This window comes from Herpailurus yagouaroundi, unplaced genomic scaffold (assembly GCF_014898765.1).
Source record: "Herpailurus yagouaroundi ecotype Mexico unplaced genomic scaffold, PumYag 29, whole genome shotgun sequence".
NCBI classification, from domain to species: Eukaryota; Metazoa; Chordata; class Mammalia; order Carnivora; family Felidae; genus Herpailurus; species Herpailurus yagouaroundi.
In genome coordinates, this window is record NW_024412377.1 from 63,045,974 (window position 1) to 63,070,308 (window position 24,335).

Consider the following 24,335-nt stretch of genomic DNA (forward strand, 5'->3'; position numbering starts at 1 on the left):
TGAGATTGTGTGTACCTCAAGGGTTTGATGGAATTGAAAGATCAAGCTAATATTAGTGTTATAAAATGGTAGTGGAAGATGGGATTGGAAAGGTAGTTTCATTGTATCTGAGTATTTTGAACATTATCCAAGACATTTCTGGGAGTTGATGAAAATTTTTGAGCACAATGCTAATACAAAGTGGTGGTTTAGGGAGAAAATACAGTGGGACATAAGAACTGGAGAGAGGGGGGAAGGTCTCTAGGGCAGCAGGAAGGTCTGTAGGGCAACTATTGGAATGGTAAATATAAAACGATGAGGCACAAGTAAGAGTTGAGAAAGTGGGAAAGGCAAAGATGAACAGATGCCTGTGTGCTGGGTACAAGGTAAGTTGTCCGTGTATCTTTGTTAAGAGAACTGGCATGATTTAACAAAGACTTGAGGAGGAAGAAAAGAGGGTTGAGATCAGTGTTCCATGCCTGGATGTCTGAGAGTGGTAGTACTGCTGACAGAATGGAAATGTTTGGATAGGAAGGTGACATGCTGTGTCTGAGGTCATGGGATGTGAATGAACATGGAAATACCTGGTTCTCAGAAGGTAGGGCTCGTGCATTCACATATTTAGGCTGAAGGTGTGGATTTGGAAGTCTTCTGGAGATGCACTGAACGAGACAGTCTCTATAATGATAGGTTTGCACAGAGCCATTTACTAAATGACCTCAGATAAATCCCTTATCCTTTTTGGACTTTTTTCATTAATGTAAAAATGGTTGGACAGAGGTTAGGGCATGGCAGTGATGTTAATATGTACCCTAACTACTTCACCAACTTGTTTTATCAAATGACGGGGTATAGCAACGTGCCTGTTGTCTGTAAACAGTGATACAGGTATAAACTTGTGAATATTTTGTTGCCAGTGGTAACCAAATGTGGCTGGGGTTAGAAATGCATTCTTTAGTTCTGTCAAAAACTGTCCCATACTCTTATTCTTGTGCTCTGAACAACTTAATTGACAGGTTTCAATGCTTCAGAAGGCCCCTAATATCTTGTAGTTAGTAGTTTTTAGAAACAGAAAGTAGCTCTTCCTGGGGGCGCCTGGATGGCTCAGTCGGTTAAGCATCCGACTGCGGCTCAGGTCATGATCTCACGGTTCATGAGTTCAAACCCCACGTTGGGCTCTGTGCTGACAGCTCAGAGCCTGGAGCCTGCTGTGAATTCTGTGTCTCCTTCTCTCTCTGCCCCTCCCCTGCTCACACTTTGTCTCTTCTCTGTCGCAAAAAATAAACATTTAAAAAAATTAAAAAGAGAAATAAAAAGTAGCTCTTCCTGTTTAACTCACGTCGATCCAGACACCTGCTTTAACGGTCTTTCTTTTTGGATCCCAAAGGGTTTTAAGTAAGCTCCCATATGTTTCTGTAGATCAAAGATTAAAGTTGGGCAGGAGCCTTTGGAAAGGAATTGAATAAAATTCTGAGAGGTCTTGTGTCTTCCTCCAAAACTGTATTTCAGGGAGAGATCATTTTTGAGATGTAGTATCTTTTCTTAACTCCTCAGGATTCTCAGTAAAATGTAATTATTTTAATTAAAATATCCATATTTTTAAAACTCTCTGAATGTGAGGATAAAAGGGGACTATCGGATTTACCCAGGAATAGTTTACAAAATGGGGCACCTGGGCGGCTCAGTTGGTTAAGCATCCGACTTCAGCTCAGGTCATGATCTTGCGGTCCATGAGTTGGAGCCCCACATTGGGCTCTGTGCTGACAGCTCAGAGCCTGGAGCTTGCTTCGGATTCTGTCTCTTCTCTGTCTCTCTCTGCCCCTCCCCTGCTCGTACTCTGTCTGTATCAAAAATAAATAAACATTAAAAAAGCAATTAAAAATTAAGAAAAAAGTTTACAAAGTGTTACGGTAGAAGGATTACATCTGCTTATATAGGGTCATGATAGGTACTACGTGGCTAGGAAAATGATCTTTTCTCACTCAATATGAGGGAAAAGATACGTCTTCTCTCTCTTTACCCTGCTCTTTTCCTTAAACACCAGCAGCAGCAAGGTTTGGAAAATAAATAATGGGGGTCTTTTGCTAGTAATTCCAGACATAAGTATAACCATTTAGTGTGAAGTGTTACCTGTTTTCTATATTTTGGAGTCCAGAGAACTGCTGTTGAAAGGTAGAGAATAGCAGTTCACTTGCAGTGTGTTCATGGGATTTATATTACATAATAAAGGGAGAATGTAGCCACCACCATTTGCCCCATGTGTTCCTTGCATAGGCAGTGTATGCTCCCTTAATGGTTTGGAGATTAGTGGATCTCTGATTTCTGCTGTGCCGTGAAACAGGTAGTGACTTGATTCAGTAAGCATCTGAAGAACTGTTTTGTTCCATAGAACTATTTTGTTCACTATTCTACTGCATAGTTTTCAAAAGGAATTGTTGAGTGGGACATACGAAGTATGGCAGGATGGATGGAATGTGGCTCATGGGTCCTGGTCTGCTAAGGAGCTTGGGCAAACTGATGAACTGTCCCATGGGGAATCCCGTGGGACATACACACTGTATAAACTTAAATTACCAAGTCGGTGGTCCTTCTTTCCTTCCTTCTTCCCTTTCCTCCGCTCTCCTTCCTTTCTTTCATCTTTACGTGGGGATTAAGCTTCAGGAAAAATGGTTTATTTAAATTAGGGGGTCAGGACAGTGAGCCACATCTTAGAATTGTGGATCTAGCACAGTTGAAAGATAACAGAGAGAACCCAGAAACTCTGCACACATGAAAGAAATGATGAGCACAAACCAGCAAAGATTAGGGAATATTAAAATAAACCATGGTATGTGAATTACTTAACAATGTAAATGTGTTGGCATTTCTTACCTCAAAAAATTTTTAAGTATTTTTCATAAAACAAATTTGGCCATTTAAACCATTTTCAAGTGTAGAGTTCATTGGCATTCAGTACATTGACATTCTTGTGTAACTGTTTCCAGAACCTTTTCCTCATTCTAGATAGAAACTCTGTACCCATCAAACAATAACTCTCCCAGCCTCTGGTAACCTCTATTCCACTTTCTGTTCCATGAATTTGCCCATCCTGCTACCTCATATAAGTAGAATCATATAATATTTGTCCCTTTGTGTTTGGTTTATTTCACCTAGCATCATGTTTTCAAGGTTCATCCATGATTAGAATTTCATTCCTTTGTATGGCTGAATAATGTTCCGTTGTATGTATTACTACGTGTGTGTGTGTGTGTGTGTGTGTGTGTGTGTGTGTGTGTGTGTGTGTTACCGCATTTTGTTTATCCAGTCATCTGTTGATGGCTGGTTAGGGTTGTTCCCACCTTTTGGCTATTGTGAATAATGTTGCTGTGTAAATGGGTGTATGTGTATCTGTTTGAGTCCCTGCTTTCAATTCTTTTGGATATATAGCCAGATGTGGAATTGCTGGATGGTATGAATTCATGTTTAACTTGGTGAGGAACTGCTAGAGATTCCCAGCTGCACCACTTTGCATTCCTACCAGCAATTACACAAGAGTTCCAATGTTTCCATATCCTCCTCAATATCCTCCACTTGTTATTTTCTGGTTTTTGGGTAATAACCATCCTAATGGGTGTGTCAGAAAGCTTTTGACCTCTACTCTGATGAGTGTTGGATAACTCAGAAATGCTACCTCCCACGTGTGAGGAATCAGTTCCCTCGGGTTAACTAAGAGGGAGCAGTGACCTAAGTTAGTGCCATAAAAGGGGAGCTCTAGGGATTCTGACCATCACATATAGTATCTGCTTTTTTATAAGATATTTTCATTTATAAATTCATTTATATTTTTAGCCTTTTAAACATATGTGGACTCTCAGGAATCACGTGAAACCCTCAGGTTCAGAAGGGGCACAATTTAGGGGCTTTTGGATATGTGTAAGCTGCCTGGGCCCCTGCAGTCAGCTCTTCAGTTTGGCTTTTTAAGTTTGGATTAGTGGTTTGAGCAATCCGAGGGATGAGCTTTTGTAAAAGTCCTTTGGCCTTACCTATCATCTTACTTCACATTCACTTTTTGTCTTGCCTGATGTACATAGTAAGCCTCAACGTATTTTCAAGTGGAGTACTGAAAAAACCTAGGGAAAGACTTGGTAAAAAGGGCTATGAAAGATACTGAGCTGTGGTTGTCTTCGATAAAGTGGTAAATGCTCATAAATCAGTCATTTGGTCCATCTCATTTGTAGGGGAGGGAAACTTTTTCTTTCTTCCCTTGTAGGTTCTTTGGCTGGTCTTATGTAATTAAATTGACACAAGGCAGATTAACAGGAGAAAAAAAATTAATTTCATATGTATAGGAGCTCAAAGAAGTAAGAGGTTCAAAGAAGTGACCAAAGCAGGCAGCTTTTATACCTTTTAGACAAAGGAACAATAAATCTGTTAAGAGTTGATAAGACAAAGATGGTTGGGCTTGGGATAGCAAATTAATGAAGAGATAACAAGGTTTATTTATACAACCTTCTTGGCCCTGAATTGCCTATCTCTGGCAATAAGTATGCCTCTATCTCCCAGGTGCAGGGAGGGTACTTTCCACATGAAGACTTTATTTCCTGCTTTCAGGGGGACAGAAGAGGGTCAGAGTATCTTTCTTGTACTGGCTCTTTGTTGAGCAACTTTAATTAAAAATAATATACCAGGGTGGCATATTTTGGGGTGGCCTGTCCTGGACCCCATCACATTGCTTCATAGAGCTAATTTTCTGCTAACGGTATCTTCCTGTGCCTAGAAGATGTTGTTGAATAGTTCTGAACAGACCCAGGTACAGGAAATGTTGGCGAATGATTCTTTTTAAAAAAAGCTTATTTATTTTGAGAGAGAGGGAGCGAGTGAGCACAAGTGAGGGAGGGGTAGAGAGGGAGAGAGAGAATCCCAAGCAGGCTCCAAGCAGTGAATGTGGAGCCCAGTGCCGGGCATGATCCCATGAACCATGAGATCATGACCTGAGCCCAAACCAAGAGTCAGATGCATAACTGACAGAGCCACCCAGGTACTCCTACTGGCAAATATTTCTGATGGAAGACAGTCTTCTCTCCCTTGAAAAGCCCACAAAACTATATTGGGAACTGGTGAGCCAGAACTATGAATAAAAGGAACTCATAACTAGGGGAATTAATTTAGCCTTTTCTTTAGGGTGGTGGTGTTGTTTAAGAAGTTCTAGTCTTGAGGTCTCCTTGAGTGCAGGGTAGAGGATTTTAAGATCAAGTAAGTTTGGGAAATGATATCTGCTCTATTCATCTATTGGTGATTTATAATGCACATTAGCACCTAGCACCTTAAAGTTCGCAAGAAGTCCTACGTAAAGGTAGTATTAACAGTTTTATTTAATGTTGTGTTTTCCAAACCTCATAACCCTTTTGTTGAGTAACTATTCAACATCATTTGGAACAAATACTCCTCAGGTCACACGTTGAGAAATTAATTGCTTTTAAAGTACATAACTTTAATATCAAAGCTTTGAGTAAAATAGTGGGTATTCTTGAGAAGTATGAAGGCCTCCTGAAAAGCCCATTGTTACACTTTTCCTCTTGTTACTTGCTCATCTAAACATTAATGTGCCCTCTGTATATGGCTCCCCAGTATAGAAGATGATTTGGGAGCGGTGTATCGTTACAGAAGATTCTGTGCAATGGTAATTGGTGTAGAAATCTTTATTCTTTTTTTTCCCTTCCACTTTTCGGTGGGGAATTTTGTTGTTTGTAGTTGTTTCACAATAAATGTTTGGAATGGTATGAAGCATTTGGAAAACCTTGGGAATGAAGATAATTGATTGTGACCTTGGATCATTAGTTTTAGAGACTGAGAAAGTTTATTACTGAAAAGAGGTTCTGCTGCTTGGGGTACAATTGGCTCTTCGCCCATCCTGTTTGCTGCTACCCGAGAGACTGGGAGAAGCACCTAAGGACCTTTACTCCAGGAGTGCGTGCTCAACTCTTTACATGGTGGATACCCTCTCTTTGGGAATTGGTGTCCTTAAAACATTCAGCCTTGCTGCCAATAACTGTCACAAATGTTGAGCTGCTGAGATGGACTACTGTGCAACAAAATAAAGCATTGGCAAAATATACCTGTTGATAATAATCACTTTTCAGATTTATTTTATTAGTACATCCTAACTTAATATCTCATTCAAGTCTCATAGCATTCCTGTTACATAGTTAAAGGAAAATAATTGTAATTCCTCGGCCTGGGTGCTCAGTCATAAATTTAAATAACTTGTTCAAAGTCATAAGACTGTTTAGTTTTAATTATGGGATCAAAACTGGAATCCAGGTCTCCTGTCAAGTGCTCCAAACAAGTGGTCTTTTTGCTAATTGCATTGACAGCCTAGTTTTGATGTCCAGTGTTTAAATAAAATTTTAAATAAAAAAAGGTTTCTCCTGCTATGCAAAACTAGAACGCTCTTCTGAAACCTTTCGTAAGCTGAAATGTCATAAGGTGGAGAAGCAATTATCATTAATTATGAGGAAAAATTTTGATCATTCCCAGACCCGAAAAATAACCTCTCCTAGGGTTTCCTGATAACCTTAGGATACTCTTGCTAACACATGCGCAAAATAAATGTAGATAAAGCACAGATGCTCACAGACACCGTTCAAGCTGTGGCAGCTTGATGCTGAGATGCTGAATGTGGTTCCCAGGGAAGGAGCTGGTGAGGCTACTCTCACTGCTCTGCTTGTGGTGTGCCACTGCCTCTATAGGGGCCCAACAAATGCTTAACACTATTTTCACCTTTTTTCATAAAAACAAAAGTTTGCTCTGGATTTCTTTCAGTTAGCAAAAACTGGTACTGATGTAGGTCTTTTGTAAAAGTGAGGTGGCATAACATGAACTTCAAAAAGTGGGATATACCTGTATTTGTATCTGTACATGGTTTTGTGGCTCGGAGAATTCAGTGGCAAGGAAACTAGTATTTTTAGTAGTAGTGTTTTCTTTCTAGAAATGAGAAACATGAGGCTTAGAAAGATTGACCTACTCAGTGTTGTATAGTTTGCAAGTGAGAGCTGCGACTAGAACTTGGCCCTTTTTTGGTCCAGTGTTTCCCTGATAAACCAAGTTGTTGGTAGCTGGTGTCCTTGATAGACGTCAGTAAGTATTTGTTGAATAGAACTTAGTTTTTCTTGAGTTCTTCAGCCCTGTTGCTTAGTAAGGGTAAACTTCAGGTTTTAGAGTATCAAACTTGTCTCCCAGGTCCTTACTAACCCAGTTTGTTGAATGCATCATTTGAATCATATTCCTTTTTGGAATCTAAAGTAATAGGTCTAGAAAAGGCAACCTGACCCTGTTTCTCACAGGAATCAAGGGAAGAATTTCGACTGAGATTATGTATCAGTAGTAGGACCAAGGCAGAAGGAAGGCTGCATTAGGAGAAGCTAGACTAGAACTGGCCTTTGGCAGGAGCAGGGAATAATCTGGTTAGACTGTAGCATTGGATTGAGATGCATAATTATTGAGATGTTAATTCTGTTTCTAGGCCCAGTCTGGGCACTCGATGGTGTTTTCTAGGCTAGAACAGTAGCGTAAGAATGAGAGCTCACCAGAGGGGAGAGCCCAGCAAAGATCCAGGAAATACAAATGGTTGTCAATTTATTAATCTAAAAAGTGGACCAATTGTTGAATCCCTTGTTGACAGTCTCTTATTTGTTCAGCAGAGGCCTTTGAAATTGATATAATGTACTATTCTAATCCTCTAGTGCAGATGTGTTAACTATGGAGCAGCTCAGCTTAAATTGGCTCTTTACATCAATCCAAGAAACAATACTGCAACTAGGCAGAAATGAGAGCAAAGAGTTGAGTGTAGAGCTGTGGTTCTCAAATTTTAGGGAGAATCAGAATTGCCTAGAGGGTTAAAGACATAACTGGAAGAAACACTCCCAGAGTTTCTGCTTTAGCTGCTCTGGGTTGAAGCCCAAAATTTTGCACTCGTTAACACATCTCTAAGTTGATGCTGATGCTGCTGGTCTTAGGATCATGCTTTGAGAACCACTGACAGGAAAAGTTGATGAAGTGGGTATAATTAAGGCCTTCACAGAGAAGGAAAAAGGGAATTAATCCACCATAGTCAAGACACTGTGCAAGGTGATTTGCAATCATTACTTAATTTAACCCTTGAAACCCCTCTGCAGAGTAATCCTTAATCCCTGTTTCTCCCCAGGATAAACATGTTGTTAAATAAGTTATAAAAAACTTACTGGAATAATTCTCATTTCAAGGACAGCTTTCACTTATAACTCAAAGAATAATGTTGCATATGCTGTTATGAATGTGATTTTATTTAATGCAGAGGATGATGTGTTAAATTCCGTTGTTGACTTTATTTATTCGTTACTCTTGTAGATTTATAAGAGATATAAAATGTAGATCGGTTTCACAGTAATAATTACACAACAGATGGAATTAAATGTTGAGACATTATCGTTTCTCATACAGAACATAAAATGAATGGGAACTTTATTTAACATTAGGTATCTTTCAAATCACAGGAAAAGGTAGGCCTCAGTTAATTTTGTCAAGGTGGTTTTTTTTTTAATGTTGCCAGTTGGTTATTGACTTACCCTGTTTTAGAAACAAATAGAGAGATGGTGAGTTTCAGGAAAGTTACTACCAAGAAATGACCAAATTCTTGAAATTGCAACCCTAAGACTTACTCCTTTAAAATGTTCTTTGTTAATGTCATTTTTGAAAGGTCAACTTGTTTTTAATGGCACTCAGTAAAGTTACTTTGTGTTGTTGTTTGACAGATTCACACAGAATTACTTAAAAAAAAAAAAAAAAAAAAAAGCAGTGATCCAAGCATTGAAATTGAAGGCATTCTGGGAAAACCTGGCATTTATTGTGAAAATCGTCTTTGATCTTGAAATTAAAAGTAAAGCTGGAAAGGAATTTACAAACAAGGAAAAAGAAAAGTTTGCCATCGGACTCACAGGATCTGGGCTTGGAAATGCCTCAGGTAAATTACAACAGAGTAGTTACAAAGTTTTATATTTTCCCACTGCAGAAAAGTATACCATTGATTCTGTAAGTTCTCTGAATCTTAACACAACTTGACAAACACTCTCTTTAAGACATTTTACTTACCACCTCAGCTAGGTTTGAATACATGTCCTTCCTTCCATTGCTTCTATTTCCTCCTTTGCTACCACTTTGAAATGTAATGAGCTTGACATGGGAAACATGGTGAATGAAAAGCTGGTTAGAAGGGGGACAGGTCTGCTGGCTTTATGGAGGCTAACCCAACTTCCCTGAAAATATCAGTCTGCCACAAAAAGCCCACTTCCATCTCCGTGTCTACTTCCTGTTTCCCGTTTGTTCCTTTGCATGTATGCCTACTGAATTGAAAAGTAGTTAAAGGGAAATGGTGAGATATTTCAACCTTTCTCTCTTTCATACACACACTTATGTTCCCATATGTGTGTGTGTATGTGTGTGTGTATGTATATATATTTATATACATACACACACACATACACCTCCCAGAAAACATTTCTGAATGATTATGTCTATTTATATTATGGTAACTACTTAGAATTGATTAGCTCTGGTTTGAGGCAATTTCTGAAAAAACTAATGAAGCCCCCCCCTTTTTTTTAATGTTTATTTATTTGTGAGAGAGAGACAGAGTGTGAGTGGGGGCAGGGCAGAGAGAGACAGAGACACAGAATCTGAAGCAGGCTCCAGGCTCTGAGCTGTCAGCACAGAGCCCGACGTGGGGCTCGAACTCACAAACCGTGAGATCATGACCTGAGGCGAAGTTGGAAGCTTAACCGACTGAGCCACCCAGGTGCCCTGCCCCATGAAGCCCTTTTAATCCCCATTGCACATCCATACTTCTTCCTGTCCCCCTCCAGTGGTTAGTTCTTACCCCCTTACCTCTTTCTGTTTGTTCAGTGCTGAGGAGAACCCTAGAAATAATGAGAGGGCAGGGACTCTTAGGTGGCTTTATGTGGGGCCAGGCAGAATTACACCTTGAACACAGAAAATAAGCAACTTGGTGGGACTGTCTAGAGGCTCAGAGGCAGGCAGCAGAGGCAAAGAAAGGGGATTTGCTGGTTGATATTAAAACCAGGGGCCTGTCTCCACCCCAATCTCTGTGCCAAGTAGACTACCTGTACTCGTTCAGAGTTCTTCCCCATTCAAAGTTTCATTTGCTCTTTACTGAATACTTGAATTTAGAGCTATAAAACACTTACTTTGAGCATGTGGCCTGGTAGGGTTGGGAAAAATCAGAGAAAGAAAAGAATGGGTTGGGAAGTGCCAATGAAGAAAAAACATGATAGGAGAGTGTGTAAAAAGGCCAGTCCGTGGGGCGCCTGGGTGGCGCAGTCGGTTAAGCGTCTGACTTCAGCCAGGTCACGATCTCGCGGTCCGTGAGTTCGAGCCCCGCGTCAGGCTCTGGGCTGATGGCTCAGAGCCTGGAGCCTGTTTCCGATTCTGTGTCTCCCTCTCTCTCTGCCCCTCCCCCGTTCATGCTCTGTCTCTCTCTGTCCCAAATATAAATAAACGTTGAAAAAAAAAAAGAAAGGCCAGTCCGTGGTAGGTAGAAGCTATATGAATAGAGAAATACAAGCAAATTGGCTAATATAATTTTTTTAAGTTTCAGCAAAAACTTGCAGAAGGACAAAAAAGAGAGAATTTTTATTCTTTCCCATCTTCTTCCTTCATCCAAGTTAGATTTCAAAGTTTGGCCATTCACTTGTTTGGCCACTTTGGAGTGTGAGTCCTGACTTCACTCTGGAGTGATTTATATAGATGTTGAAATGGAAAAGGGGGATGGAGAAAAGGAGCATCAACTCTGGGTGCCAAGTTTTTTCCCCCTAATTTTATTACAGAATGAATGGTACCCTTTTCTGGAATCAGGATTTTTTTTGGCAGGAGGGGGTGGGGTATCAAGATAAAGGTTACTGAGCTCATGCCCAAGTGTCTGGTCTCACCAGTAGGATTTTTGGATATTTGGCTGTTCCTATCTTCATCACGTTCCTGGATGCACTTGTTGCACTACAGATGCCAGAATTCTCTACTCTTCTAACTCGGGGAGTTAGAAGAGGGAGTGTTGTTAGAGATAGATTTGAAGAAATGTCATATAGCTGAATAAAAGTACTCATTAAGTAGTGTAGGCTGATTCTAGTGGCTAAATAAACTTCAGTTTTTAGAAGTTAGATATTATTAACAGTTGCCACTATTCCTTTTTCTGTTCTTAATGCATCTTCATTGTTTTCCTAGTTTAAGGTCACAATTTAATGCTAATTAAATCTCTTAAATGCACTAAAAAGTAGGAAATATACAAAATTCTAAAATAATAAGTTACTAGGCACGGGAGTGGGGTGTATGTGTAATAAATTGGCCTTGGAGTAGTCTTTAACTTGTCTAAAATTAAAATCACTCTGTTGTAGCCTAGTGTAAGCGGAATGGATCCGCCTTTTGGGGATGCCTTTCGAAGCCACACCTTTTCAGAACAGACTCTGATGAGCACAGATCTCTTAGCAAACAGTTCAGATCCAGATTTCATGTATGAACTGGTAAGTAACACTTTCTTGGATTCTGCTTTAATTGATTTGGGGTAAAAATGTTGTGGTATCTTTTTTTTTTTTCATTTATAAATGCCTGAAAAGAGAAAGGATGTCAAGTTTGATTCTCGTGACTGTCAGTCTAGTAATTTTAGACGGCTAAAATTGAAAAGAGTAAAAGGAAGGCAGGTGGGTGAGGGGATGGGTGAAATAGGTGAAGGGGATTACCATGAGGAGCACTGGGTAGTGTATCGAATTGTTGGATCACTGTATTGTATACCTAAAACTAAAATAACACTGTATGTTAATTATACTAGAATTTTAAAATATGCATTATAATTATAAAAAAATAATTCTATACATACACACATGCACACACATAAAAGAAAATAGAGGAGAGTTTACCTTTAGATAAGTCCAGCTTTTGTTGATGAGGATGGGAAGCTTTTTTGATATGCCTAACTGCTAACGGGCTCTTCAGCTGGGATATTTAGGAATGATAACGTTGAGCAAAGCATCTGATGCAAAGAATGTGAGGTAAAAATAGCAATTCCAAACAGTATACTTATTACTTATTCTCGAGGTAAATAGACACCTAAGAGTACTAAAAAAAATTTTTTTTTAATTTTAATTACATACCATTTAAGCAACATGGAAGTATATAAAAACTGAAAAACTAAAACTAAGTACACAAACCGGCTAATTTACTACAAATCATTGAATTGTACACTTGATATAGGTGAATTTTGTGGTCTGTAAGCTGTATTTCATTAAAGCCATAAAAACACGCAGAGACACACATATAAAAGCAAAAACAAAACACAAAAAGCCCCAAACAAATGGAAAAATCAAAACAGAACAAAAGCACGCCGAAAAAGTGAAAATTTTCCTTGTTTCCTTCCTGAACCTCCACCCTCCAAACTTTCCTCCCCAAAGATAGGTACTCCTAACAGAGTTTTTCTGCTTATATATAAATATATGAGTATTTTAAGTTGGGTGACATATTTGTAGATACGGTATTCTGTAACTTAATCCTTTTAACATAAAGACTCATGGTGAGCAGCCTTTTGTGTTAGTACATTAGACCTTAACTGCATTCTTTTTAATGACTGCATAGTCTCACTGACCTATTTTAAAAATCCTATGTCTGTTCATGAGGAGTATCATACTTGTGAGAAGTAATATAGTCCCCATGCCCAGGTGTTGTTAACAAGGTCTTACTGAAAATCATACCCTTCTGTGGCTGAGTTTCAACTCTTCTTTGGTTTGCTCTTTGCCTCAATATTAAGTTCTCATTTAAGAAGACAGATCCTTCTGTGATGAAGGTAAGGTCTTCATTATTTGCTTTGTAATTGAACCTCGTTTCTAAGGAGTTCCTCAAATCCTAAGTCAAAGATCAGGAAATGTAAAGCTTTTTCAGGAAGAGTGTTTATAGTAAAGTTCAAGAGCCCTTGATATTTAGACCATACCTAAGCCTCCCAAGGGGCATATTTTCCCTTTTTTTTTCCTTGCGCCGGGAAATGATATTGTATGGAATGGTAAAGTGACCTGTAAATAGCCTTTATCTTAAAATAGAACAGACCAGAGGTCAAGTACTGATTTACCAATTTGATATATGGATGTGAGGATGGAGGTGAATGTTTCTTTCCTAAAATGTGGTGTGTGATTTTTTTTTTTTTTAACTTTTCTCAGGATAGAGAGATGAACTATCAACAGAATCCTAGAGACAACTTCCTTTCTTTGGAGGACTGCAAAGACATTGAAAATCTGGAGTCTTTCACAGATGTCCTGGATAATGAGGGTGCTTTAACCTCAAACTGGGAACAGTGGGATACATACTGTGAAGACTTAACAAAGTATACCAAACTAACCAGCTGTGACATCTGGGGAACAAAAGAAGTGGATTACTTGGGTCTTGATGACTTTTCTAGTCCTTACCAAGATGAAGAGGTCATAAGTAAAACTCCAACTTTGGCCCAGCTTAATAGTGAGGACTCTCAGTCTGTTTCCGATTCCCTTTATTACCCTGATTCACTTTTCAGTGTCAAACAAGCTCCTTTGCCCTCTTCATTCCCTAGTAAAAAGATCTCAAGCAGAGCAGCTGCCCCTGTGTGTTCTTCTAAGACTCTTCAGGCTGAGGTCCCTTTGTCAGACTGTGTCCAAAAAGCAAGTAAACCCACTTCAAGCACACAGATCATGGTGAAGACCAACATGTATCATAATGAAAAGGTGAACTTTCATGTTGAATGTAAAGACTATGTAAAAAAGGCAAAGGTAAAGATCAACCCAGTGCAGCAGAGCCGGCCCTTGTTGAGCCAGATTCACGCAGATGCAGCAAAGGAGAACACCTGCTACTGTGGTGCAGTAGCAAAAAGACCAGAGAAAAAAGGGCTGGAGCCTCTTCAGGGTCATGCCACTCCAGCTTTGCCTTTTAAAGAAACCCAGGAACTATTACTCAGTCCCCTGTCCCAGGAGGGTCCTGGGTCAATTGTAGCAGGAGAGAGTAGCAGCCTTTCTGCCAGCACATTGGTCTCAGATTCATCCCAGAAAAAAGAAGAGCACAATTACTCCCTTTTTGTCTCCGACAACTTGGGTGAACAGCCAACCAAATGCAGTCCTGAAGAAGATGAAGAAGACGAGGAAGATGCTGACGATGAGGACCATGATGAAGGATTTGGGAGTGAGCATGAACTTTCTGAAAATGAGGAGGAGGAAGAGGAGGAAGAGGATTATGAAGATGACAAAGATGATGATATTAGTGACACTTTCTCTGAGCCAGGTATGGTAATGCTTGGAGGCTTACCAGAATGACCTTTTTGCTATCTTGAGATACGGGTATTTTCTTTGTCTTAGTTTGGGGATCAAATGACTTACTATCTTGGATCAGATATGGAATTGCTTTTTTCTATTCAGGCAGTTCTGAAATAATCACTGCTGCTCTTACAGGCTATTCTTCAGGAGCTTCTTCTTAATTTATCTTATGTTAAGGGACCTACTTTGTTACTCTCTGCAGCAGCTGTGCAAAGATACCAAGAATAGATTGACTTAAAAATATTCCTATTTATACACATGGACTTCTGTTACAGTCGAGGCAAGTTAGGAGGGCCCACAATGGTAAACCAAGTGACGATGGTTTGTATTACTTATGCTTGTAACCAGCAAGGCCTCCTTAGTCAATAATGTAAAAAAGAGCTTTTTCTTTGTGTCTGCCCCATCTTTCATTCACAGTGTTTTTCCATTTAAGAAAAATACATGCTGTAATTTAATGCGTATGCAGGCTACTCTGCTTTATTGATGTACAGCACATATAAATAAACGGGAGAAAGAAAAGAAACCTGTGGGAACTGGTTCCCTTCATTCAGCATTTACGTGCTCGGGCTGTTGCCACTGTTGGCTTGTATAGTATTTATGAAAATGGTATTGCCAAGTGGCACACAGTTTAAACTGCACAAAGAAGTGAAGATCTTCAAATTTAAGCAAAAGTTATTTTCTTCAGAAATAATGTTGATACTATAACTTGTACATAAAAAAACGAAGTTAGTTTTTAAACTTTATCAGTTGTCAGAGAGAGCCCTTTTGTTATGATTGCTGGAATTTCTAGCAGTATAAACATTAATATTTAATTTTCAAAAAGGCTTTTAAGCCACGGTAGCTGTATGGTAGCCCTTGAAGCACTATTATTGCCGAAAGACTTACCTTTAATGAAATCTTTCTATCGTAACAAATGCTTAGATGTGTGTGTTTGATACAACCCAGTTGTTTGACTTGGGTGGAGTTTTAAGTAAGGAAAGGATCCTTTAAATTTAACGTGGAGGAAAAGGGCTTTTGCCTTTTTTTGGTTTGCTTTAGAACTCTGTGTCGTCTAGATAGAACACTTGTTTTTCTACTTAGCTGGAAAACTTTCCTGTCAACAAATTAATGAAATCTGCTTTGAGGGTCACCTAGCTGGCCCAGTTGGTAGAGCCTGTGACTCTTGATCTCAGGGTTGTGAGTTTGAGCCCCAGGTTGGGTGTAGAGATTACTTAAAAAATTTTTTTTTAATCTTTTTTTAAAAAAAATCTGCTCTGAGATGTTTCAGGGAAAGTTGTCTTTGTAGCTAGTGGTAAGTTATGTAGCTCCCTCCCATGGGAAGACCAGAGTGCTGTTTATGAGTGGTCATCAAGGTCTATAGATCACGCCTATTGCTTTGAGTTCCATACTTAGGATCAGGGTAGGAGGGTAGGGGAAGAGTGAGATAAAGAGATGAGTAATAACTAAGGGAAATGGAAAGCGTGGGGAAAGAGATGCCTTTGCCAGTGGGTACTTAAAGGAAAATATAAATCAGAGGGAGTCAGTCAATCCCACCATCACCAAGGACTGTACTGTCTGTCTCACTTCTGGTTGTAGTTTTGCTTTTCTTTGACTTTCAAGTCCACTTTAAATTCACCCTTTATCTTTTAATGTGGTTTTGCCTGGATAAATGTGTTGAGAGATGAGTAGGTCCGCGAAGAGAGATCACTTGATGAGTTGACCCTCGTTTCCATTTTCTCAGCCTTTTGACTCTCATAGGGAGGGGGGACCAGTGTTATAGTTGGTGTTGCCCTCATGCCACATTCTCTTGCCCTGTCTCCTGTAGAATTATCCTGATTTGTGAGCTTGCTGGTGTTAACCAACACTACTTTGAAACAGAAATGCTTTGGCTGGCACTCAGCAGGGTAAAACTCTCCTCTTGGCTCTGTTTAACAATGCTAAATGTTTGGATGGCATTTAATTCACTCATTTCCAGTTGACTTGAAGTAAAGCCTCTTTGGTTAGTATTACTTGGACAGTTCTCACAAATGGTAATGAATGACATGATTTAACCACATAACCAACACAATTTTGTGGTACTATTTGGGCTTTATTCACATTTGCTAGTGAAAATTTCCCTTTTTCTTGGAAGAAAGAGCTAAACAAGTGACTTCAGGAATGCAAAAGTGAGTTACTGGTAAGAAGCAGGAAGACATTCTTTGAAGCAGAAAAGTGGGGATAGTTGTAGTTTCTTCAGAGTGCTAGTTTTAGAGTGGGTCGATTGGTTTAATTTGCAGCAGACAGTTACAAAGGCCCTTTTGTGATGACTAGCTCCCTTGATGCTGTTTCTTGGCAGTTGGCTACAACAGTGCCTGAGCCTACAAAGCTCCAGGAAAGGTGTAAAATGGAGTTCCAGTCCCTACTTTGGCCTTGCTCCCAAGTTTTAATAGAGCCTATTCTGTGGACAGGCTGTGACTATTCGGGGTCATTGGGATTACATGGTTGTAATAATAAGAATTGGGCCCCCAGAAAGAAAGTTTATTTTGTAATCCCTCCTAAACATTTTCACGATTGACTTTACTGGTAGTCTGCACTAACCAACGATGTGTGATTAGAATTTTACAGAATAAACGTGGCCTTTTTGATTTCCATCTGATAATCATGTCAGGAAGGAGTGAGTCAGATCAGTATGGTGATCCAGCAAATGAAAAGAAAAGGGAAAAAGGCTTCATGGAAGTGTTGCGTTAAACAAATACTTGATTTGTTAAAAGAAAAATATTTCACGGGGCGCCTGGGTGGCGCAGTCGGTTGAGCGTCCGACTTCAGCCAGGTCACGATCTCGCGGTCCGTGAGTTCGAGCCCCGCGTCAGGCTCTGGGCTGATGGCTCGGAGCCTGGAGCCTGTTTCCGATTCTGTGTCTCCCTCTCTCTCGGCCCCTTCTCCATTCATGCTCTGTCTCTCTCTGTCCCAAAAATAAATAAATGTTGAAAAAAAAAATTTAAAAGAAAAATATTTCTGAGTGCCTACTTTTGTGTCAGGCACCGTGTGTATTTGGTATTGGCTATCTAGAGATGAACAAGGGAGACATGATTCTTATCTTCATGAAATTTAGAGTTGAGTGGGTTTGTTTACTGTTACGATTTCTCAGTCTTTTAATCCGCTTGTGTGTAGTGTGACTCGGCAAGAGAGAGATGCAGGATGAGGGTTTCTTAAAACTTATTTGACCACAGAACTCACTTGGGGATGAAGGCCTATCTTATGGTAATAGTGTTTCTGAGAACATACTTTGAGAAATATTTAATTACCTTAAATGCTAGACTTATGATCTGGGAATATATTTTTCTGCATTCGACTTACTCACGGTGGTCTCTGTGTTGCAAAGTGGCCATCTTTAAGAAATCCATTGTGTATGTATGACTGTCTGTGTGTGTGTGTTATGGTGAATTTGTGGTGTATGTTACTAGAAAATGTTAATACGTTAGGTCAATACGTTATTGATGGCCCTTCAATGTTTTTTTGGAAAAGGCTGACCGTATATAAATAAATAAAACTGGTAACTAATTTGAGTGGACCGAAGAAATTGAAATCTTCATCATTCTTTGAATTTGACACAGGATATATGTGAAGAAAAATCCATTGAGACCGTTTAACTAGACAGATAGGAAAAGAGAGAAGACCAAGAGGAGCTAGACTCCTTGAGTCACGGGACTTGGGTCACCAGTTCCAGGTCTGCCAAGTCACTTAAAGCCTCCATGAGCCTGTTTCTTTGTGTAAATAGGGTTAAAAAATGTCTTTTTTTTTACCAGGCTCTTAGAAGTCTCAAATATCTGTAAGTGAAATGTGTAGGTACATTAAATGAGATAGACAGTGTTTTGCCAGAAATCCAGGCCACCTGAAGAGAACTGCTAAGTAGGGGAGAATATCAGATAAATTGCCAGAGGGATGGGTTGCCTGAGGAAGCTGTATAGGAAAAAATTTCTTTTCTACTTTGGGCTAGGGTAGATTTCAATATGGAACACTAGTTCTTTCATTTTTTTATTAAAGTATAATTGACATCCAGTATCCTGTTAGTTTCAAGTGTGCATCGTAGTGATTCGTTATTTTTATATATTACAAAAAGATCTCCATAAGTCAAGTCTGTCACCATACAAAGGGTTTTTTTTTTTACTTTTTTTTTAAATTTTATTTATTTATTTTTAATGAAAGTATGGTTGATATACAATGTTAGTTTCAGGTGTATAATATAGTGATTCAACATTTATACACATTATAAAATGACCCCCACAATAAGTCTAGTTACCATCTGTCACATACAGTTATGACAGTATTATTGATTATTCCCTAAGCTGTACTTTATATCCCTAAAGCTGTACTTTATTATAACTGGAAAAATATACATCATAATCCCCTTCACGTATTTCACCCACCATCCCGTCCCTCTTTGTATCTTGTATATGGTTTGTTTCTTGTATCTGTGAGTCTGTTTCTGTTTTGGCTTGTTTGTTCGTTTGTTTCGTTTTTTTGTGGAACACTGGTTCTTGACATTGGTAGGAAGTTGGGAGTGTTTTTGTTGGTCCACCTGCCTGTGTTGAGGTGTTCCCAGCCATACTAGGTTAATACCTGTGGGCCGGTAGTTTGTTCGAGCCAGTAAGCTTTTCTTGGTGAAAACACCATTTCTGGTGGCACAGTATTGCCCTTGCGCCTTTTCCAAAACTAGGTTGAGAACTGGAACAAGATAAAATCCTTTAATTTGAAGTCTAACGGTGGCACAAATAAATAGACCAAAGCCATTGCTTTATGTATCTAACACAGTTTTTAAAAATCAGACTTCTAGGAATGATTGTGTGACTCAACTTCTGGATCATGTCTTAAGAAGAACCTGAAGTTCACTGTCACATCCCTTGCCATATTGTTTTAAACTACCACGTGTGCAACTCTCATGCTGTTAATGCTAGCAGTGCTGCAGAAGCTTCTCTTGATTGTTGCCCTGAAATCATTCTGATCTCCAAATTGATTCTTTTTTTAAAAAGTCATGTTTATTGCATTGTTTATTTTATGTATTGTCATACATAAAATTCAGCCTTCTTTAAGTGTATACTTCTTTGAGTTTTGACAAGCGTATGTACTGGTGGTTGTGTAACCATCAGGATATAGAAGAGTTTGATCACCCCCCCCAAATTTCCCTTGTGTTCCTTATAGTCAGCCCCTCCCTCCACCCCCAATGCCTGGAAGCCACTTTCTAGTTTTGCCTTTTCTAAAATGTCATATAAATGGACCATATTTCTGATTAATCCTTTATTTATTTATTTTGAGAGCAAGAGAGAGCAATTGGGGCAGGGGCAGAGAGAGAGGGAAAGATCGAATCCCCAATGTGGGGCTCAAAGGTAAAAACTGCGAGATCATGACCGGAGCCAAAATCAAGAGTGGGATGCTTAACCAACTGAGCCAGCCATGCACCCCTCTGATTAATTCTTAATCTGAAGGAAACCTGGTAAAATTCTCAAATTCTAACTTTTTTCCAAAATGTGCAAATGTCATCACTTTCTAGTGTCAGTTCCAGAGGAGTGATGATTTTAGGAAGGAGAGTGGTCATTTTGCTTGGCCAGAAGTGCCCAAGTTTTCCTGGCCACGTTAGGGTTGTATATATCTTGTGTGGGCCCCATCTCCACTCCCCTGCATATCTAGAAGTAGTGATGTGGAATACACTGAGATGGACATTCTCTGAAGGTATTTTAGATTTGTAGGTCATTCTGCGTGAGGTCTGACCAACAGTTCCAGCAGCTCCGTGTTAAGTATGTTCTGAAACTCCCCATTAGTAAGGAAAATAACTTCTTAAAAAGTGAAGTAAATGCAGATTTCTTCCAGTAAAATATTAGACTGTGCATATATGTTTTTATTTGAGAGTCTATGCAAGAATTCTCATTTTTGTACTTTTACAAAACGGTTAGGGTCAGAGGTAGGAAGAAAACCACTCCTGCCTTACAAAATTGTGTCTAGTAAGAGACCGTCATAGAAATGCACACACCTGTCTGTCTGGGAATGTTTTGGATGCATAAATTTTAGGAGAAAGACATTAAAAATCACAGTGTCATGTCTTAGTACCATTATCTAATGGTACATTTGACATTCCTGTAGCTATATTTCATCATTCTCTCAGAGCCTATGTGAAGATACAAAAGATGTCATGTACTAACTTATAAGAACCAAAGAGAAATAGAAGGCGAGTGAACAGTATAGTTATCCCTGTTTATTAATCTCAATATTTTATGAGTTAGAGATTTCCATATTAACTTATTTTATATGGCCTATTATCTTTGACACACCAGTGATGTTTTCAGATGACATGAATCAAGTGACAAATAGATCTTTTTATTTGCCCCTATTGCTATATTGAAAGTTATGGAACTTAAAAAATTGGGGGTGGGGGGGATTTTTTTTTTTTTAAGGCTATGAAAATGATTCTGTGGAAGACTTGAAGGAGATGACTTCAATATCCTCTCGGAAGAGAGGTAAAAGAAGGTACTTCTGGGAGTATAGTGAACAGCTCACACCATCACAGCAAGAAAGGATGCTCAGGCCATCTGAGTGGAACCGAGATACCTTGCCAAGTAATATGTATCAGAAAAATGGCTTACATCATGGTAAGATGGAATTACAGCCAAACATTTTGTGTCACTTTATTTTTTTTTTAATGTCTTTATTTATGTATTTTGAGAGAAAGAGCGCTCAGAGGAGGGGCAGAGAGAGAGGGATAGAAAGACTTATAAGCAGGCTCCATGCTCAGTGTGGAGCCCAATGCGGGGCTTGATCTCACAACCAGGAGATCATAACCTGAGCTGAAATCAAGAGCTGGATGCTTCTGAGCCACCCACGTGCGCCTCGTGTCACTTTACATAGAGACCATAAACCATAATGCTTACTAAGTGCACCTGCGTACTCAGCCATTCCTAGCAAAGTGGACAGGGGAACAGGAGAGCTGCTGTATTTACTTATTACTGCAGAGACACTCACAAGTAGCCTTTACCAGTTGTGAGAGCTGTCACCTAAACGGAGGAAGGCCTGTGCAGAAACAACTTCTAGTCATCTCCTGTTCTATTTATCCTACTCGGGAAATGACCAGGAGACTGCCGATTCCCGACCTGCCACAGTTGCTATAAACCAGAAGGGTTGGGGAGAAAGGGGCTGGGCTCCAGCATCTTTATCTTCTGTTCTTGCCCAATCTCCAGGCTGAAATGTAAACAGGGAGATTGGAATCAAAATGGTAATAGGAAGGGGCGCCTCACTGGCTCAATTGGTAGAGCATGCAACTCGATGTTAGAGTCATGGGTTTAAGTCCCACATTGGGTGTGGAGCCTACTTTAAAAAAAAAAAAAAATGGAGGTGGGAAGAAAGGTGGGAAAAGAAAGGAAAGGGAATAATTGTAGAGAAAAGCACTGGAGAGAGGAGAGTTGAATAGTAGGAGTCAGGAGAAACTTATAATCATAGGCAAGCCAAATTTCCAATGGTGAACAAAGGAAGATGTAGTTAAGTAGAATTTCTTCTTTTATTCTGTATGATCTAAAACCTGTACTGAAAATGGGGAGGGCACTAGTAAGTTTGGCTCTCAGTAAACAGTTTTAGTAATCTCTCATGCTACAGATTTATGTTGCTAAGCAATTTTGACAACAGGAATTATATCAAAAGTGTATCTGTGCCTCATTTTCCCTTTCCACTGGCACTCAGTCTGTATTCTACTGTTTGTCAGTGAATATGGCCTTCAGATCGGTTTTCTACCAGAAATGAAAAGACAGGTCCACTAAATAGCTCTAGGTAGCATGTGCCGAGTACTAGGAAAAGTTATTTGGTGTATTATAGTTCACCCCCCATCACTCTTGCCTGCAGTGATAGGGCAAGACCCCCTTCTGTAATATTATTTATCAAACTAACCAAGGAAGAGCTTTCAAAAAAAGCGGTCTTTATTTGCTGGCCTTTTGAGTCCAGCAACAAGGTATACATGTCTGAGAATTTTTCAGTCATAGCGTCAAAATATCTTGGTTTGAGTAAAGTCTCCAGAGTCTTTTCTGGGTGTATATTCTACCCTAGCCCTGATTTTTGGGCTTGGTGAACTTGCCCTCAAGTCCTGAGGTTTGAGATGCTTATTACCACCATGGATATAATTAAGATTCTGACATACCAGGGCTAGAAACTCTAAGGTGCGTAAGGACTTGGCGAAGACTGGCTCCGTGCCATGTTTCCCCCATTTCTTGCAGTTACAAGGTGGGAAGGAGAGGAGGCTAGCCCCTTTAGCATAGGCTGTTAACATGCCGAGACTTCTGAAACATGCCAAGACTTCTAAAAAAGAAAAAAGGTGGAGGGAGAAATGTGGATTTAAAATATGGCTGCAGAATGTGTCTTTTGTTAAATACAGTGATCTAACTTAAATCTCTTTATACCATCTATAGGAAAATATGCAGTCAAAAAGTCACGGAGAACTGATGTAGAAGACCTGACTCCAAACCCTAAAAAACTACTCCAGATAGGCAATGAACTACGGAAACTGAATAAGGTGATTAGTGATCTGACTCCAGTCAGTGAGCTTCCCTTAACAGCCCGGCCAAGGTCAAGGAAGGAAAAAAATAAGCTGGCTTCCAGGTAAATGATAATCCTGTTCACCTGTGTGAATAAAGTCTAGGAGGTGAGGTTAGATTCTAAGTGAGCTTTTATGGATGGCCATCAACCTCTTACTCAGATAGATGTTTTTATAAATACTACAATGAGAGTATTATAATTTTTCCTTTGAAAATAAAAGATGGTATTCAGACTTCATTTATGCTTCATAGTACCAAGAGATGGTATTATGCTTTCAAAGGGGAGAGGTGAAAGGACTCTCAAGTGCATTATATTACAGCAAGGAAAAGGTTTGTCATAATTTTAATTTTTGTTTTGTGGTAAGTCAAATTTTTTACTGGGATATAATTTACTTGAGGTAAAATATATCCCTTTTAATGTACACTTTTTATGGGTTTGACAGACATACCCAATCACATAAGCACCACCACAATCAAGATAATGAATATTTTCCATCACCTTAAAAAATTTCCTCATGCCTCGTTGTAAAGCGAACTCCTTCTCCCACCCCTAATTCCTCACAACCACTAATCCGTTTTCTGTCCCCACAGATTTGCCTTTTCTAGAATGTCACATAGATGGAATTATATGTAGCCTTTTGAATCTGGCTTCTTTGATTTAGCATGAGGAATTCGAGATTCATCCATGTTGCTGAGTAGTATTCCTCTGTGGGGATACACTGTAGTTTATCCATTCCCCAATTGAAGGGGCATTTGGGTTGTTTCTGCTTCTTGCCAGTAATGAATAAAACCACCATAAACATTCACTTACAGGTGTTTGTGTGAACATAAGTTTGCATTTCTCTCTACATGTTCAACTTCATAAGACATTGCCAAACTATATTTCTGAAGTAATAAAGTAAATTTTAAAAAACTTACTGTTTTTCAAAGTAGCAGTAAGTAGTGTTTACATCCCAATTAGCAACATATGATGGTTCCACTCACTTTACATTCTTTTGGTATTGTCAGTTTTTGTTTGTTTATTTTAGTGTACTGATCATAGCTTTATTTTTGGATGTGTGGTAAAATTTTTTAAAAATCAGTTTGGATTAATGACTGTATTGTGTGTTTTTTGGAAACTGAGTTCCTTGATATAAACATCAATAGGCAGTGATTCTCAGTTGCTATTAGAAAATAGTTTGACAGCAGCAAAAAGAAGTATATTCTGAATGTTCACTTAAAAAATAAGTGAACTAATTGCTCCTTCCTTTCACAGGGCTTGTCGGTTAAAGAAAAAAGCCCAGTATGAAGCTAATAAAGTGAAATTATGGGGCCTCAACACAGAATATGGTAAACCTAAACTTTTAAGAATTTAATTAACCTCCTGTTATTTTGCCAACCACTCTCTTTTTCTTCGGTTTTGTTATTTGCTTTCCCTGTATTCTGCCAAGTTTTAGGCCAGCCTCCTTTTTGTTCATCCATTCAGTAAGCTACATACTCTTATTCATTC

The 24,335-nt window shown here is 39.2% G+C and overlaps 1 protein-coding gene across 2 annotated transcripts in view; it reads left to right on the forward strand.

The window, feature by feature from the left end:
- The window catches only part of CREBRF (CREB3 regulatory factor), a 58,509-nt gene that overhangs the window by 12,036 nt on the left and 22,138 nt on the right, over nucleotides 1-24,335 (forward strand). Inside the window, exons 2-7 of one of the 2 annotated variants that reach the window (XM_040445187.1) lie at nucleotides 8,748-8,956; nucleotides 11,397-11,522; nucleotides 13,203-14,289; nucleotides 20,726-20,920; nucleotides 22,721-22,910; nucleotides 24,102-24,175. In XM_040445187.1, coding sequence (XP_040301121.1) covers nucleotides 8,948-8,956; nucleotides 11,397-11,522; nucleotides 13,203-14,289; nucleotides 20,726-20,920; nucleotides 22,721-22,910; nucleotides 24,102-24,175 — 1,681 coding nt within the window. In that variant the 5' untranslated portion in view covers nucleotides 8,748-8,947. Of the gene's footprint in view, nucleotides 1-8,747; nucleotides 8,972-11,396; nucleotides 11,523-13,202; nucleotides 14,290-20,725; nucleotides 20,921-22,720; nucleotides 22,911-24,101; nucleotides 24,176-24,335 lie in introns of those variants that run through there. The other variant, XM_040445195.1, reaches the window with a different exon arrangement.